The sequence below is a fragment of the Ornithodoros turicata genome, chromosome 2 (genome assembly GCF_037126465.1).
Source record: "Ornithodoros turicata isolate Travis chromosome 2, ASM3712646v1, whole genome shotgun sequence".
NCBI lineage: Eukaryota > Metazoa > Arthropoda > Arachnida > Ixodida > Argasidae > Ornithodoros > Ornithodoros turicata.
In genome coordinates, this window is record NC_088202.1 from 39,394,997 (window position 1) to 39,414,303 (window position 19,307).

Here is a 19,307-nt window from a genome sequence, read left to right on the forward strand (position 1 = left end):
AATGCCCCTCATTGCTTGCAGTTGCCAGAGAATGCTTCAGGCTGTGCACGGTTAGAATGGTACAGGGGCCGCGGAGAGGACCACGACATGTTCAAGTTCCTGGCGTCACGACATCGTCTGCCGCCGCAGTATGATCCTCTTGCCTCATCTCAGACAACGGAAGAGGTAGAAGTAGTACACAAGTCATCACGGCGCGTGACAAGCCTGGACCTCCCCATGGCAATGCGGTTCCGGCACCTCAAGACAACTGCCAAAGAAGCCGTCGGTGTCTACAGGTAATGACGAGTGCTTTTATTACGAACGAAGCCTGGCATGTTCTCGCGTTGAGCGTGCTCTTTTTTTTTTTTTTTTTTTTCAGGTCGAGTATTCACGGTCGCGGCCTCTACTGCCGCCGAAACATCGACGCTGGTGAAATGATCATAGAATATGCTGGTGAAGTTATTCGAGCTGCACTCACGGACAAGCGTGAGAAGTACTATGAAAGCAAGGTTGGCACTGCCTCTGTGTTTTTTTCTCCCCCTCTTCCTCCTGTTTTGATTTTCAATTATGTATTTGCTTTGAATTTTCTGTGTTAACTGTGCTCACGTTTTGTCTCCTTCAGGGCATTGGGTGTTACATGTTCCGCATTGATGACACTGACGTCGTTGACGCCACAATGCATGGAAATGCAGCTAGGTTCATCAATCACTCCTGTGATGTAAGTTTGATTTAGTGTCACATATAGGGTAGTCAATTGATAAGAAACTCTTCTAAAATGAACACTTTGATAACACGAACAAATAATTTCCAATTGCTTGGGTCCCATACGGTTCGTAGGGAAACTATTTCTCGTAACCTAAACGTAAGGGATATACAGAGAACTAATAACACAACTTGAAAGGATCTTAACACATGTTGACAATATTTTTTTGTACTAGCTGCTTCTATCTTCTGTGGATGATTACTTCAGTGTACTCTGTCCGGACTTGTGCACGTCGATATTGGTTTAATTCGACCATTGTTGATAAAGTTAAGTGGCACAATCGCTGCTCACACACATATCAACTGTGATATGGCAGAAAGCAGCAGCATTCAACTAATTTCTGTTCGCAAAACTGGAATTCCCAGCTTGGTCAAAAGCCCAAGGCACGGGGCACATACCGATTCAGGATAAAAGGAGGGAAGACACTGTTATGGGGAAGTAGGGTAAGGTAGGGTAAAGAAAAAAAAAGGAACGACATTTATTCGAGTAACTAGTTACATTTTGCAGTTACATTCACAGAAATAGTAACTAGTTACAGTTAAAAGCTACTTCTCTGGAAATGTAACTACGAGGGGTGTTCAAGTCAAACCGGGACTTTTCATTTTTCGCAAAAGTAAAATGTACTTACAGGCGAGAAATTAGTTTTATTTTTCAACGTAATCTCCAGCTGGCACTAATGCACTTGTCCCAGCGTTTCACGAGGGCTTGGATGCCAGCAGCGTAGAAATCCTTACCGGCGCGTAGCAGCCATGATCGGACCGCATTCTTGACCTCGTCGTCGCAGCTGAAGTAGCGGCCCTCAAGGAACGCCTTCAGTGGCCCGCAGAGATGGAAATCGCTGGGGGCGAGGTCTGGAATGTTAGGGGGATGTGGCAGCAACTTCCAGCCAAGTTCCTGTAAGGTGCGTGCCGTGAGATGCGCGGTATGCGGGCGTGCATTGTCCTGTAGGAGGAGGACTCCTTTCTTGATGAGGCCCGGCCACTTTTGCTTCAGCGCCTTATGCACATCCCTGAGAACCTGGCAGTAATATGCATTATTGATGGTGGTACCACTGGGCAGAAAATGAACATGAACAATGCCAGCCTTGTCCCAGAAAACCGTGTGGCCATGACCTTACCCGCAGACGGGGTGCTTCGGAACTTCTGGGGAGCTGGCGAGCCCGGATGCTTCCACTATTTTGATGTGCGTTTAGACTCAGGAGTGAAATGGTGCACCCACGTTTCATCGCACGTGATGATCCAATCAAGAAACGGCTGTCCTTCAGTGTCGAAACTGTACCTTAGCTTTTGGGAGATATCCAGTCTTCTCTGCCAGTCAAACACGAAGAGCTGCCTCGGACCCAATGGGCACTAACTTTCCGAAACTGGAGGTGTTCATGAATGATAGTGTTCAACGTTCCCACAGAAAGGTTCGTCTTTCGAGCCAGTTCGAGACATGTTATCCGTTGTTCCTTGAGGATCAGGCGCTCCACAAGTTGGATGTTCTCAGGAACTTTGACACTGCGCTCTGAGCCGCCCCGGCCGGGATCGTCCTGCACTGATGTATGGCCGTCTCGGAACCATTTGCACCACTCAAACGTTTTGCTGCGGCTAAGTGTATCGTGACCATACTGAGCCTGAAGTCTTCTGTGAATTTCAGATGACTTTACGCCTTCATTCACAAGAAACTTCATGACAATTCGCCGTTCGATGTGCACACTCACCTCGTTGTCGGGCATCTTGTCCAGCACGTGCCTTCTGTTTTGCACAAACTTTGGACCACCACGTGTTGAACGCGGAGGCCTGTCGCGTGTGAAAATGACGAAAAAGAAGTAGCGCGTACCATTTGTACACTCAGGAGACAGAAAGTCCCGGTTTGACTTGAACACCCCTCGTAGTTACTGTAACTAGTTACCCCCCCAAAGTAACTAGTTACAGTTACAAGTTAAAAGTAACTTAGTTACTACCCAAAACTGGCAAAACATATAATTGTGATCAATGTGGCAATCAGGCCCCAGCTGATCATGGTTAACTTTGCTGATGAGGGAGCAGAGCATACCTGCAGAGCCGAGTGCCACTTTGACTCTGTCTGACTCTGTCTGTGAATTTTTTGTGCTCTATTTCCTCCTAGCCAATCAAATCATAGGGTTATGACTTCACCATTGAGCACGCAATAAGAGAGATAACAACCCTGAAATTGACCATGTATATTTCCGAGTTGCCATGACAAAAGTAAACGGAGCTAAAAGTGACCACATGTTTGACTAATTGCTGCCCCGGGTGGCCAATCTTGTAGCTTCTCTTCTGTTTGCTCCATCTCATGCATGGAGGCACTCTATAATAGTGTGTGGGCATTAGGTGGTCCAGGAAATTATACTCCTTAACATCTTAATTAGTTATTGACGTCATATTTAATTATAGGTCTACCCATAATGTTGCTTTATACTGCATTGAAAATGGCATTAACCTATCAGTAATTGAGCACTGCCATAATGACACTGTTGTAGTAAGGGTTGCAAAATGCAGTGCACTGTAGTAAGTCTTGCTCCACGTCTATCTTGTGTACACGTAGTGTGAAGCATTTTGCTGTAGTGTAGAATGAGTACAAGTAGAGCAGTGGTTGAAATGTGTAAAAAACCAAGCTGTTTCGTGGTCCACGAGAAAAACGTTAAAACCCAGTACAGGGGAACAGAAAAAAAGGTACCTCAGCACCTTCACTTTTAGCTTTATGTATGAAATTCCTACAGGGTGTAGAGCAGAAGATGTCCTTATGGGAGCCATAGTCGACTCAGTGCTTTTCCTTTTCTGTACATGTAAATCTCATCATGCATTTCACACCTCTCAAAACTACTCACATTGCCATGGTTCAGGGAAAGTTAGCTGTTTTGGCGTTGTCCATCCTGCAAATCATATGTCTGAGAAGGCAACTTAATTTTCCACGTTTTCAACATGAACATGAAAACGACGTTTTGTCGCACGTTGTGCGTCCCTTGACCAGATAGGGCGCACAAAGGAAAATGGGCAGTGACATGTTGGAAACTGACCATGTACTCAACTCATTTTCATTGTTATCATCCACACTCATTAGATATATATCCCTGTCACACGGTCAACGAAAAATGACAATTGACTGAAATGCCTTCGATAGGGCGCACAAAGGAAAATGGGCAGCGACATATTGGAAACTGACCGTGTACTCAACTCATTTTCATTGTTATCATCCACACTCATTAGATATATATCCCTGTCACACGGTCAACGAAAAATGACAATCGACTGAAATGCCTTCGAGATTTTAAATTGCCTTTGAACTCAGCGGAGCTCTACCGCTGCCACACGAGCATATTTTTTATGGCCGTTGAAAGTTTTCACATTTTGCCATCGAGATGCTGTGGCACATCCTCTGGCCACATTGTGTTTTGTTTATTGTTTGCTTTGTCCGCTAGCCGGCGTTGGTGCATATTTCATCGTTTTCCTTATCTTTCCACTTTCATTTCACTTTCATTTCAAAGAGTGTTCTTTGTCACCGTTGTAGTAATCAGTGAGTGAGTCGCTCTGTGAATTCCCCTAAAATTGCTTGACCACTTGTCACTTATCGGCCGACCGGTCGCGTCGAACAAAACATCATTGCACAAACTAAGCTATATAATATACAACGTGAAATCTAAAAAAATCACAAATAAGGATGTAGAAACAAAATATATTGATGAAATAGCGAAAGCTACCTGTGGACAAAACGCGCAGTAAGAAAAACAAATAAACAAATAACCAGAAAGCATTGCAAAGCGTAGTCAATATGACAATAAGAACTCTCGTTCACAGCGCATTAGGGGAAGACGCGGTGCCCGAGAGTATAGACGTCCGCGTCTCGACGGGCTTGGGAGACCCTCGAGGGAGTTCCGTGGCCCTCCGCTGACCCATTTGACCGTTCAACCGAAGGCCCTCGTGAAACGCCATGTGGCAACACACAACTGGCAGTTGAGTCCAGTGGACAGTGGGCTCAATGGCTTTTGAGATGCCCTTGTGGCAGGGATATTACAACCACTAGCAGCTACATGTTGTCATCTAGGCTTATATACATTATGAATTTCTCAGTGTCATCAGTGGTGAAAAAAGTATTGGAAGCTTTATGTTCCATTACACTCTCTATGTTTTATCGCTTAATTGGGTGCACATTGAACTCATGTTACCATGCTGTATCAGTAACTATGCATTTGGAATGCACCTATGTGTTCATGTATGAAATTGGGCACATCAACGTGCTAATATAGCTGCGCGTGGCACGGTTGGGTGTTACAGCTGTTGCTATCACTGCTTGTTGCACTTTGCTTATTGCATTGTCCTCTTTACACACACAAGTAACAATTGGAGCTACCTATCACCATAGCTAGGCATTTGGGGTCTTCGAAACTCACGATCACAATCATCTGATAAGGCGTGAGTTCAGGCCCTGCTACAAACTCACGTGAAGGTCGACATGGAGTATCGGTGAGCTCGATCGTGCCGCATATTAGCGCACTCACCAGACAACATCACATGTACTGTGTTCACAAGTGTGATGTTATCTGGTGAGTGCACTAATATGCGGCATGATAGACCTCACTGATACGCCATGTCGACCTTCACGCGAGTTAAATGGGCCCGGACTAATGCCTTATCAGATGATTGTGAGTTTTCAAAGGTCCAAAATGACGAGCTATGCCTATCACAGGAGGTTGCTAGGGTGGCAAAATCAAACATGTCCGCTATCAAAATGTCTGACATGGGTAAAGAGAATTACACATGGGGTAAAACCCAGAAGAAAAAAAACTAAGATGAGGACACAGGCATTGGAGACCGCTAAGCATTGGACACTCAGCACAGCTGTTCCACACCTCATATTCATCTAAAATGCGAGATGTGCTTCCATTCTTTTTTTTTCATCCGAAGGTGTACTTTTACGCCCGATTTTACCTCGTTTTAGGGCCCCTTAAATAAGGCTCGATTTTTGCCCCCTATTTTCAAAGAAAATAAACCCCGAAAACACAGGTCCCTAATTATACATGATCAGGGGAGCATCCAGGGAAAAGCTGAAGGCTTACCATTGATGTTGTACCATATTACAGAATATTCACATTTAAGTATGCTTCCTCTGTAGAACCACACACGAAATGCTAGTTGATGTGCCAAGTCACACATGATTATATAGAGTATAGTAGCTGTTGGCAGTGAGCAAGACCTGCATTACATTGTTGCTTTCTCATTCCCACTTTTAGCGTATTGTGTAAGTAGCCATTCTTGTTACAATAGTGTCATTGTGGCATAATGTGCTTGCTTTTCCCTTGATGGTTATGGTGTAGCCCGCGCCATCACTCCAAACTGCTTCTTTTCCATTGCAGCCGAACTGTTATTCAAAGGTGATTACAGTGGACAACAAAAAACACATTGTGATATTTGCACAGAGGAGGTAAGCATTTATGATTATCACCTGCTAAGGCTGTGGAGGTAGTGTGTTTCAAATAGGCATTGGTCATTCCCACTTACAGTGGGTATGCCACAATACACCAGCATTCAAAATCCACAATACCAAAATCACAGATTGCAAAATCAAAGCTTACACCTGCGAGGCCTCAGAATGACACTGTTTCAGAGTAGGATATCACTGAGCAATGTGACAGCTTCGCGTGTTTTCGATGTTCATCAAAGTCGTTTTAGCGAATGGAATGTACATATTAGCAACGATTAGGCTTAGCAGGGCGCACGCGCTGGAGTAACACAAAACGAAGAGACGTTGTTTAGTCATGAGAGACCTGTATGGGCCTGTTGCACTAAAGTTTTGTCCGGCGACTGCAGCGCCAGCTGTCCTCACGTAGTGTAGAGCGCCCGTACCAGACGGTCGTGTCCGGCGTGTTCCCTGCTTTACCGCCGTACTGGGAACGACATCTCTTTTGTGGAAATTCTTGCGCCACGATTTTTCAGAGCCGCAGTGTAGGTGATACATGCCTGTGTACGGAAAAAGCTACACGACCACAAATGGCGTTGCAGAATACGGTTCGGAGTGCCCCCAAACGTTGTGAAACAGGCCCATAGTGGTTCGAGGCGGTGGAAGCATTCAACTGATGATTTGGGATTTTTAACGTCTGGTATTCTGTACCTGTGGATTCTTAACAGCGGCATATCAGGAATACCCCCTACAACGAACCTTTGCATGTATGATGCCACAAAGTTATTTTCTAAGCTAGAAGTTTCTTCAACTTAGGTACTTAATTTCTAGGATGCTTGAGCCTTAAACTAGAAGTGGGACACTGTTGTGCTACCCAGACAAGCTATGGGAAGGGAGCAAGTTGTGAAGTTTAGTTTTTATTAAAAAACTAGCGGAGCAAAATAGATGCCATTCTTGCATTTGAGTTATATGGATAGGCGAACATTCTCTCAAAGAATGTATGCAGCTACAAGATCACTATTTACCTAAATTCATTAATTAACTCTTCTTTTGGGGAATTTCGCACAAAAGCGAGCTAGCAGAATGAGAGATATTCCTCGTTGAAAGACAACATTCCATGTTTCCCCATAGAACCAATGTATATTTTGACGGTAAAATCATGAACCATCGTTTTATGAGGGATATCGTTATACACGGGTTTTGCTGTACGCATCATACCCTGGCGGCTCTCCAAAGAACCATGCTCGGTGCGCGTCAAAGCAAATCCACGTGGATAGCACAAAGGACCAAAACCGGTCCGGAGTGGGGCCGACAAGGTTGCGCCATTTGTGCGGTCTCCACACTGGTGCCCACTTCTGTTGTCCCCATAGTGCACCATCTAGTGAAGACGGAGATAATCCTCTCCGGCACCTCAAAGTCATACGCATGCGCATAGGCCATTGTAAAAAAGGTCCATTATGTGCACGTTTTCATGCTACTCCATGCCGAAGGTGTGTGCCAAAGCTATGGTCCTGAACATGCAAAAGTGAGAGAGTCCCGATAGAAAAGTGGACTGAGAGGCAATAGCTTGGCAGTGGCTGTCGTGACTGCTACATGACCAACAAGAACTTTGCAATATGTGAAAGATGATAGATCCTTTTATTTTTATTTTTTGCTATTCACAGCTTGCTTGTTGTGATTGGTAACTCAGTTGCAGAGGGATAGTTGTTGAGTGATTTACACTATTGGATTTTGATGTTGCAGCACAAGTATCTGATATGATGTAAAACGCTTGTGCATATAACCAGCAGTGTATGGCAAGGCATACCTTTCACTTAAAAAGAATGCTAATTGCATTCCCTTCTTCTCTCATAGGATTCTCAAGGGTGAAGAGTTGACGTACGATTACAAGTTTCCTATTGAAGATGTGAAAATTCCCTGTTCATGTGGCTCCAGGCGATGTAGAAAGTTTCTGAACTGATGCGCGTGCAGCGAGCTTATTGCAGCATTTTTGTAAATACGCTTTTTTTCCCTGTGTCGTGCTTTTTTTTAAGAATTGTGTAGCATTGTCATTGTAAAATCTGTACAGGGCACTCTGTGCCATGCCCAGCTATGAGCTTTTTATTGCGAAACTTTTTTGTTTTAAATGAGAAGGACACTGTGTGAGAGAACCCTGTGGAGGGCTTGTTGAAAGACCGAGACCTGTTACGAGATACCTGAAAGTGCCTTGCCTGGGTTCTACGGGTGCCAACTGTGATCCCCGGAGTCATTTTGTACATAGTATAGAATTTTAACTGTAATTACGGTCAAAGAATTTATCCTTTCTAATGATTTTTGAAGACAGAAAAGAAAATATGCACAACTATAAATATCTCATTTTACAATGATGTTGTGTTGTTCCCTCTAATGTATTCTGAGCACTATTTTGGAGTCATTAAAATCTAAGTCACTCCTGTTGTTAGGGTGACGACACTGACGAGAGGAGAAATGATATACTTTGTGGGTGGGTCTCTCTTTCTGTCTGCCTGTTATTGCTGGATATCAGTTGACAGTTCCATGAACTGGTACATGGGGGCACCAGCTTTGAAGGATCAACGGAGAAACTGCACACACATGGGGGGGGGGGGGGGGGGTTATAGTTATAGGCATGGCAATCTCAGAAATTACAGGGAGGGGTATACACCCTCCTCTCTGGGGTGCAGGGGAATCCTTGTGTGGCCCATTCCTGTTCTCTCTACCACATAGCCTGCCATAGTATTGGTGCAGACCAGTCCTGGCGTCTACTTTGCGCCTATGGGGGGACAAGTGAGACATTTGCATCCTACCTGGTATTCTTGCTCCCCGAAAGGTGTCTTGTTTGTGCCCCCCCTTGTAGAGGCTGGCCCTGGTGCAGACCCCAAGAGTGTTAACTGCAGAGAGAGCATAGCCAACACTAGCTGGTGTCTTTATGATAATGATGATAGTCACTGCAAGGATTTTTCCAACTCCCCTCCCAAAGCCTGCAAGAAAGGCCAAGAAAAAAAAAACGGCAGATATGGGATGTCGGATGAAAATCCTCCGTAACTCCCAAACATTTTCATCCTCTGCTATTTTTGCTCTTGGTGGTGGCAATCGCGTGCACGGTCTAGCTTCACCGGCTAGCCGGTGTGTGTTCCGGGTCTGAAATGAACTGGTAATGCGGTGCTGCTATGCGTACCGTGCTAGCGACAACTTATAGTACGACAAAGAGAGCGCTACGAGTACTCAAGCAGAGGCGGAGAGTTTTCATTTTCCCGGAGGGGGCAAGGGCGCACCGCGAAGTAAGTACTTTGGCGGGGGGGATATGTTTATTAAGAAAAAAAAAAGAAAGGAAAGGTAAGCCAGATGGATGTCGGCTTGTTATTCCAAAAAAAAAGTGAAAGGGGGAAGTCAAAAGAGACGAAGAAAATAAGAAAACAAAAAGAAGGAAAGTAAAGAAAAATGAAGAACACAGAACTAAAGCTGCAGAATCACACACTCTGGCGGGATCCTATGACGTATGCAGAACTCGTATAGAAATAAGAGGAAGGAAGGACAGAAAAAACAAAACAAAAAAGAAAAAACAGAGCGAACGTAAACAGTGAACATGTGCACAACCGAAGGCATTACACCTTTGAAAACTGAGTGCAAAAAGAACAAAATGTATTGAATCCTCGGTGTTTGACCCGAAATGCGCGTAACATAATGAATATGGTCAATGAAATGGAGCAGCGGGACTTGAACCCGCTCCCAACGAATATGCGTTACGAAGATCCTACCGTTACACCTACTGGCAGCTGCTGGTACCTTTTCGACTGCTTCGTTTCATTGATCTGATTGCTTTGGGCGAAATTCAGGCAATGTGTTGTGTCATCCTCTGTGTTTCTTCGCCTCACCTTCTACTGTGATAATGAGTATGGTTGGCGGATACATATCTTACAAATTGCAAGATTCATTTTCGGGTTTGTGCCTCTTCGCTCTTTTGACCCGGGCGCGCCGACCCCCAAGGTTGGTGTCAGCCTCTTAGCGGGACTTCCCGGGGGAGGCGGCGCCCCCCCTAGTTCATGTTCCGGGGGGGCAAAGGCCCCCGCGCCCCCCCCGCAGTCGGCGCCTATGTACTCAAGTACTTGACACCGAGCTGCACGTGTCTAAGAGAGGTATGTTGCTACTGTGCTTTTTGCAAGGTGCCTAAATATTATCAGTGGTTCTATGGTGGTGGCCCTTCGCGGGCCTACCAAATGAGGTTATCAGTGACTCATTGATGATATTTCTGCACTGTTGTGAATGGTGATCAAACAAGTAGACGTGCCTGTATAGGTATTGCTACGTGGATAATCAAGGAACATAATCGTAAGGAATCAAGGCGGTTCTGCTCTGCAGGGGTGGTTCTGGGGCGGATCCAGGATTTTTGCATTTGGACAGCATGTGTCTTTGATGTAAATACCCAGACCATTCTGAGGGTGACACTCCCGGATTGCCCGTGAAGAGTCATTCAGGTACGTCCTGTGCACGTCCCTGTGAGCTAGCGGGACGAGAACTATTACTTTGTGACTTCGTCAGCACCAGCTAGCCTTTCCTACTCTTGTTATGTTAATCAAATATTACTTTGTTCAGTTTGCCTATTAGGAATCTCCAGATATTAACACATTTGTTTTGTTTTTTGTGCCGATGAATGACATTTGTCATAAACAAAGGGTGGTCCTGCGCTGAGCCGTCCCGAGGCGAGTTTGCGCTTGGGGCAGGGTAAACGTGAAGCGTCCCATCACCTCCCTCACTCAGAATAAGCTCTGTAAACAAAGAAAAGAACAACAAGAACTTTATTTTATGATAATGAAGGGGGGGTTCCATCGCCAGAGGCGATACTCTACCCCATTGCTGGTGGTGATGCGTGGGATGAGATAATGATAAAGAAAAGAAAACGCTCATTTGCACTGCTGGGATCGTAAATTCAATACTTCAATTCAACCCTATTTAGTGACTCTAATCCAGGGATGGGCATAAATACATTTTTTGAATATTTAAATATAAATACAAAATACTTTGTTGAAGGAGGTATTTAAATAATCTTCATAAATACTGTTCAATATGTGTATTTAAATTCAAAATATAAATACAGTATTTAATGTTCGTAACAAATCAGCAAGGAACAATAGCATTTATTTGTTAGATTATCATTGCGATATTAAGATATAATAATAATAAGCGATAATAATATTTTATTATTAAGTGTCTCGAAGACTGCATCTTTTAGGCGTCTCCTGTTCGGCCAATCAGAAACAGCATCTCCACGGGTGCCGATGAGCAAAGGCTTGCATTAAATTTGACGAAGATGCTTCGTGCAAGAAGGTAGTCGCGACCGTTGTCTGGAACAACAGTGGAAAACTAGTCATCTAAAATGGATTGTCGCATATGCGCTAGCGCAAACACGGCATAACTGCTCCCCAAACTCTCCCTTTATCCCGAGGAGTTAAGTGCAGGGCAACTTTAAGACATGAGTCAGTATATACTGTATTTAGGAGTAGTTATAGGGTATTTACAAGAATAAATACTCGAATGTTTGTATTTAAATATAACTATAAATACATTTTTCGAGTCTGTATTTAAATATAAATTCGAGGTGTGTTCAAGTCAAACCGGGACTTTTCATTTTTTGCAAAAGTAAAATGAACTTACAGGCAAGAAATTAGTTTTATTTTTCAACGTAATCTCCAGCTGCACTAATGCACTTGTCCCAGCGTTTTACGAGGGCTTGGATGCCAGCAGCGTAGAAATTCTTACCGGCGCGTAGCAGCCATGATCGGACCGCATTCTTGACCTCGTCGTTGCAGCTGAAGTGGCAGCCCCCAAAGAACGCCTTCAGTGGCCCGAAGAGATGGAAATCGCTGGGGGCGAGGTCTGGACTGTAAGAGGAATGTGGCAGCAACTCCCAGCCAAGTTCCTGTAAGGTACGTGTCATGAGATGCGCGGTATGCCTGCGTGCATTGTCCTGTAGGAGGAGGACTCCTTTGGTGATCAGGCCCGGCCGCTTTTGCTTCAGCGCCTTATGCACATCCCTGAGAACCTGGCAGTAATATGCATTATTGATGGTGGTGCCACTGGGCAGAAAATCAACATGAACAACGCCAGCCTTGTCCCAGAAAACCGTGGCCATGACCTTACCCGCAGATGGGCTGCTTCGGAACTTCTTGGGAGCTGGCGAGCCCATGCTTCCACTGTTTTCATGCGCGTTTAGACTCAGGAGTAAAATGGTGCACCCACGTTTCATCGCACGTGATGATCCGATCAAGGAACGGCTGTCCTTCAGTGTCGAAACGGTTTCTCCAGTCTTCTCTGCCGGTCAAACACGGAGAGCTGCCTCGGGAGTCGGGACCCAACGGGCACTATCTTTCCGAAACTGGAGGTGTTCATGAATGATAGTGTTCAACGTTCCCACAGAAGGGTCCGTCTTTCGAGCGTTCGAGACATGTTATTCGTCGGTCCTTGAGGATCAGGCGCTCCACAAGTTGGATGTTCTCAGGAACTCTGACACTAGTCTCTGAGCCGCCCTGCCGGGATCGTCCTGCACTGATGTACGGCCGTCTCGGAACCGTTTGCACCACTCAAACGCTTTGCTGCGGCTAAGTGTATCGTGGCCATACTGAGCCTGAAGTCTTCTGTGAATTTCAGATGATTTTACGCCTTCATTCACGAGAAACTCCATGACAATTCGCTGTTCGATGTGCGCGCTCATCTCGTTGTCGGCCATCTTGTCCAGCGCGTGTCTTCTGTTTTGCACAAACTTTGGACCACCATGTGGTGAACTCGGAGGCCTGTCGCGTGTGAAAATAACGAAAAAGAAGTAGCGCGTACCATTTGTACACTCAGGAGACAGAAAGTCCAAGCTTGACTTGAACACCCCTCGTACATGTGTTTAAAATTTAAGTAGTATTTTAATTACAACGTATTTAAATACTGCCCATCCCTGCTCTAGTCCAACTAGCATCCCCGGACCTGCTGTTCTGCGCCCTCTCCGGCGAGGGCGGCAGCCCTCTCGCCTCCCCTCCCCCCATCGGAACGGCTCTGGTCCTGCGTAAGATCCCCCCCCCCCCCCCCAAAGGTAACTATACATGCAAGCATTTGTTACGAAAAAGACAGAAACGTGCGATCGTGTTGCAGTGCTTTTGTCTTTCGTAGGACCTATACCGAATGTCTCGATCTAAAATGAGTGAGCGACACACATGCAGTGATGGGCAAAGTACCTCAAAGTTATACTTAAAGTAAAGTACCTGGCATCATTAGTACTTCAAGTACAGTACTAAGTACCCAATTCCATATGTACTTCAAGTAAAGTACAAAGTACTAGGCAAAGTACTTCAAGTACTCATCAAGTACATTGCCAATTTAATTTGTATAACTTTGCATTTCACTGTTTATAGTATCTGTGTCGTGCTTTTTTCACACATATAATGTGATATAAAATGATTATTAATTGCCAATGAAGGGAACAATATAAAAAAGCATAGAACCCTGCATTGGGAGAACTGAAATGACAATGGAGCTAGTCATTGTGCTGCCGGTTGCATTGTCATAATGTGTGCGTGTCTTTGCATTCCATTCGTTTTACATAATCATAGAAGCGTTGATACTTTTTCAACATTTCAAGCCTCTCAACAATAGATTTGCTTCAACAAACATGCTCTTTAAAAGCACAAAAATCATTTGTGGTAAAATGTCAGACTGGGACTCTTGGTGCTGCATCCCACTAAAAGCGCTAAAATGACGGCAAGAAGACAATCTATGTGTTATCACATCCTATCTACGTGTTACACCCTATCTATGTGTTTTCGTCTTTTTCTTGTCACTTTAGCGCTTTTAGTAGGGTGCATTTTTCACACACTTTTGTGATTTTTTGTCTGGAGTCCAGGTTTGGGTACTTGAGTACTTGAGGGGAAAGTACTCGGAAAAAAGTACTTGAAGTACGGTAGAAAGTACACGATTTAAAATGTACTTAAAGTAAAGTACAAGTACACAGAAATGTACTTGAAGTACTACTTTACTTGGTACTTCAAGTACTGCCCATCACTGCACAGATGTTATGTTGATGGCGATTCCGAGCAATTCCTCGCTTGAGTACTGTTTGTTTGCGTAATCGGATTAAACTTGGACAGTTCACTTTTCATTCTGATTCGGAGGTGAGCAGGACTCCTGAATTTAAGGAAGGTCGCGGTGACAGCAATATACATTTCTTTTCTTTTTTAGCCTTTACAGATTTTTTTTAACGCAATGAGGGCTGCATAAATGTTTTTGCAGCTCAGTTCTATGGCCGGGCGGACATCCCCTGGAAGAGAGTATGTAACTACAAGATGACTAATTACCTGACATTAATTTATTGACTCTTTAATTAGGGAATTTCGGGCAAAAGCCAGAAGATAACAGAACGGGAGACAATCGTCGTTGAAATCCACTTTATCTTTTAAAAATCAAGAAAACTGCGCGTGCCGTGAAACATCCATCGCTGAATTTCGCTGTATGCTGAATCGCAGTATACAAATGAGCCGAAACCGAAAATGCGCGCCTGAGGAGCGCATCACCCTCGCCGACGGAGGCTTATCTGGGCATGAAAGCGGTTAGAGAAACCGCTTTGGATAAGTAAATGAATGGAGTTGGTGCCGCTCAGCTGGCCAGACAGGCCAGCTGAGCGGCACCCACTCCAACCATCTCCATCGCTCCAAATCACGAGGCCCTCTGACGTGAAATGAGCGCTGTATAGACCTCTACCTGTTTGTAAGCAAATGACGTCATAATGTTCGACAGCGCCACGAGTTTGGTAGAGTTGAACTACGTTCAATGCTAGTGGCGAACAAGGTCGCGCCCGAAAGCCACGGTCTTGAGGGGATTACGATGGTCTCTGAAAGGGACGCGACCTTCGGTCCTACTTTTCTTTCAATAGGAGGCAGCGAACAATTGCCCATTCGTAGAACCCAGCTCTCCCATTCCGATCTGTTTTGGTTTCGGTCTGTCTACCAACGTCATGATGACGTTTCTCGGGTAGAGGTAGCAATATTCGGCGATGGATATTTAAAAATACTTGATCATTTCAGGATTTTTAGATAATAGAATGTGTTCTAGCGAGAAATATCTACAGTTCTGCTATCTCACCTTTTTGCCCAAAAGTTCCCGGTCGCCGCGGTTTGATTTCGGCTCATTTGCATATCAAAATTCGGGAATGTATATTTTATCGCACGTGTGCGTTTCAGTATTTGTTAAACGTGAAATGGCTTGCAACTAGTATAGTCTCTCAATCTGCTATCTCGCTTTTGCCCGAAATTTAATAACGAAAGAGTTAATTAACGAATTTTAGGTAATCAGTCATATTGTACAGTCGACCCCCGTTTATCCGGACGGTGCCGTTCCCGGCGAAATCGTCCGGATACCGAAGCATCCGGATAAATGAAACGACCGAATAGAAACGTCCTACAGAGCAAGGTTTATTAAAAAACACAGAAATCTCACCAATGACAGCTGTTACATAGAAGTGTAGGCACTCGATCCCTGCAAACTTTTGCTAAGTGCATAGAGTTGAGCCACGCTGTTGCGCTGCTCGAAGAATGTCAGTGCGGTCGCAAACTGTCAATGTCGGGGCCTTGTTTCTCACTGGCGTCATCGGCACCGTCTTGCTGCACATGCATCATCGGAGGCAACAGCAGCAATCACACCGTCATCAGTCATAGCTGCACACGCGTCATCATCCTTATCAACCTCAACGTAGTCAGAAACCGCAGCATCATCTACGGCAGTCACAGTGAGCCTCTGCATCAGGTATCGCAGCTCAGCTATATAGGGGAACGTCTTCATCGGCCAACGGGCTGTAAGCAGCAGGCCCTCGGGTTGGAGCTCTCCCCTCTAGAACCGGACAGTTGCTCGAGATATTTCCAAATGACTCAACTGGTCAACGTGACCCAACGCACACAAATAGAAAAGGGGGTCATCGTGCACGGTTGTCTCCCCTACGGAGGAATGTACTATAGGTCCCTGACGTGTGACGGGAATAACCCCAAAACAGCGAAAAGGGTGACGAAGCGGGGTCAGCGTCTCCTCTTACTTACGGTAGTCCGGATAACTGAAGCTGGATTACAAGAATTTTCGACTTTCGTTCCCCGGAATTCTTGTCCGAGTCCGGAAGCTGAAGTCCGGATAAACGAGAACAAAATACATGGAGGAAAATCCGTTCCCGTGCCTTTTGTCCGGATACCGCGGGATCCGGATAAATGAAGTCCGGATAAACGTGTAGTTGCACACTTTCTTCGAGAGGATGTCCACCTTGCCGAAGAAATCAACTTGCTGCAAAAATGACATCTATGCCGCTCTCGTATATTTAAAAAAAAATCTGTAAAGGCTAATAAAACATCCTATATACAGTCTCAACTCGTTAATATGACCAAGTCCGTTCCCGCCCATTTTGGTCATAAAGCGAAAGTACATATCTGTTTTCTCTTAGGAAGAGAATTCGAAGAGAGGTTTTTGGACGTAGCGGTTCTGGGAGCTCTATATTTCTCTCTGCTTGCTTTTTAAACAGCCGCCCAGACGGAACACCTATTTCTCCTGTGGACGTCCGAAATAGATCCCAATGTCCATACCCGGAAATGGATGTCCGTCAGACATCTCTCTCGGCTGTTTCAAGGGTTATCCAAATGATGTCCCGGACGGGATGTCACATAGATAATTTCTGGCGAGAGAGAGAGAAACGCCCATTCGTGTAGCATTCCTCGAGTTCGACTTTCGATGGACCTACTGAATGTTTCAAACAAAAATTAGAAAGCAATAAGAAACAGGCACTATCTTGATAGTGAGTTATTACTACAAGCGACTCCTCACATCGGTGTTGTTTGTCTACGTAATCCAATTAAACTTATACACATCGCCCTTCATTCTAACTCAGAGGCGAGCGGGACTCTCTGCGGAAGATCACAGAACAAGTAATGTATAGTATATCTGCTTTGCCTTTCGAAGGAAATGCCATTGGTGCCCTACGAAGTGAGCTTTTTGGACTTAGTGGTTCTGATCTTTTTTTTCCGCTTTTGTAAAACGCTGAGACGCCGCGTTGTTGTTTCTCTACCGAAAATATAAGAAACAAGCAATTAAGATTTACAAATTTTGATGATATGGTATGTATTTTTAAAGGTGCTGCATTTTTTGAACCGAAACCGTTAAGATTGAGATTTATCTTTTGAAACTCACATGAATCAAGCAATCATTGATGTACCATACGTGTTCCACATAAGGTCCCGTACACACCCACAATGTATCCTAATGATTATTACAGGATATCCACAAAATTCAAGAAATGCGGCCACCTGGATGTCCCCAGGATGTCCTGTAGACGAACGTATTCTAAAAGATGTCACGTGGACATCCCTATCTCCCAATACGATATCCGTGGGATGTCCCATGGACTGCTTTGTTCCCTCTGGACGCACTCATTGTCCGTTATGGAAAATACGAGAAACGAACAACTAGACTTTATTGGGGCAGTTTACCCAGATGAATGGACAGTAATCACGGACACAGAAGTTTTCAGTACTGCGTGTGGTGTCGTATCATTTATCCTGTTTCAGCACGTGGAAGAAACAAATACAGTAAAGCGAAGCTAGATTTCGACCCTGATGTGCCATCACACTGTCCTAAAATTTCCCGTAAGGAAGGCCTGAGGACTTTATAGGACGCTATACATATTGTGCCACATTGACACGTTGAAGACGTTTTGAGGACCAGATTTGGCCCTCCTGAGGATGTCACTCCCGCCCCCGCCCCCCAGGGATGTCACCCCCGTCTATGCCTGGGGTAGTGTGTTCTTTTTTCGGAAGAAGGCCTCGAGCACCTCCCTTTCTGTCCTTATCTTGAAACTCCCGAACGCGCACCTGCAGTCCAGGACGTGAACCCGTAAATTTCCAGCGACTATACGAGGTACGGCATTGTTATCAGGTGTCCTGATTGGTCTATATATGTACACTCTTCCGTAGGACAGAGGAATTTCATCTACATATGCTACGTTCTGCCTGCATTCCACGAAGGGTTTCCTGTAGTTTGTTCCGCTCCTGTCCTTGACTGTGTCATTTACTATCCGTATCAAAGACGACAACGTGCTTAAAGAACTGGGGACAACTGGCACACACAAAAAAAGACCATCCAGCTGTCCTCTTGAGATGACGTGACTAACTGACTTCGTTGCTCAGTCCACTCGACCGTGGTTGAGCCATTCGACTGCGGTACGTTGACTCAACCGTGGTCAAGAAAGCTAGTGTAACTATAGGGTATTAATCACGAGCATTGACAAGCCTCCATCATGTACTTTGCGCAGGCACGACCTTTTCAGGGAGGAGATAGGAGGAAAGAGGACCTATAGGAGATGCCGATTGTACGGTTTAACGGTTGGACCTGAAAGGAAGCAGCGGTTTCCTAGACCTCCGAGGCTCCGTTTAAACAGTAAGCAGCTATGCTCTTGGCACTGCTATTGCACATAGCATGCACATTCGATGACTAAGAGTGGGTAGATAAGGGCAGGCATGCAAGGTAATTGATAGGAATAATGAAAGCCAAACAGCCCAGTAGAACTCCATTATGTAAAAGCCTGACTCAGGCTTTCACATAATGGAGTTCTTTCACCAGCTTGCCTGCATATACGCCATCTTGTCAGCCCAGTAGAAGAAGCCCAATCTTGTGTATTTGAAGGACGCAACAAAGAACAAGGACGAGCTACACAGAGAACAGCGTTAAACCATAAAACGGACGTTTGTTGTGGGTCGCCCCGCTCGATGGAGAAATCCTGCCCTAGGAAGGCTGTGTGTGTCGCTACAAGGTTCATGGTATGTGATCGAAATATGGACGGCTTCCGATCCGAAGCTTTTGCTTCGATGTACCATCACCGAATCGCTAGATTTTCCAAGAGGGCTGCTGGAGTTTCGCAGGTGCACGCTAGCGCCGATCTCTCCCCTTGGGGGAGGAGCAGGAATATTTCTTTCGTGTCATGCGGGTAGGCAGGCGGACTACCATAACAAGGATGGACGGCGACGCGGAGAGCTTCCTACCGAAAAAACGAAAAACAAGTACTCTTTGTTGTTGTATAGTTAACTGTCACAACAGCGTGCAGAACAAGTATGGGAGGCAAACCTGGGAGCTATTCGGGTATAGCTTTGGTTTCACCCCTGACTGG

The 19,307-nt window shown here is 45.1% G+C and overlaps 1 protein-coding gene across 2 annotated transcripts in view; it reads left to right on the forward strand.

Annotated features, from left to right (window-relative positions):
* LOC135385299 (histone-lysine N-methyltransferase 2A-like) overlaps positions 1 to 8,597 on the forward strand; it is a 57,415-nt gene extending 48,818 nt beyond the window's left edge. For both annotated transcript variants that reach the window (XM_064614525.1, XM_064614526.1), the window contains exons 30-34: positions 22 to 275; positions 359 to 488; positions 602 to 697; positions 6,099 to 6,166; positions 7,997 to 8,597. In XM_064614525.1, the coding sequence (XP_064470595.1) occupies positions 22 to 275; positions 359 to 488; positions 602 to 697; positions 6,099 to 6,166; positions 7,997 to 8,102 (654 nt within the window). In that variant the 3' untranslated portion in view covers positions 8,103 to 8,597. The remainder of the gene's footprint in view (positions 1 to 21; positions 276 to 358; positions 489 to 601; positions 698 to 6,098; positions 6,167 to 7,996) is intronic.
* Positions 8,598 to 19,307: the final 10,710 nt, after the last annotated feature.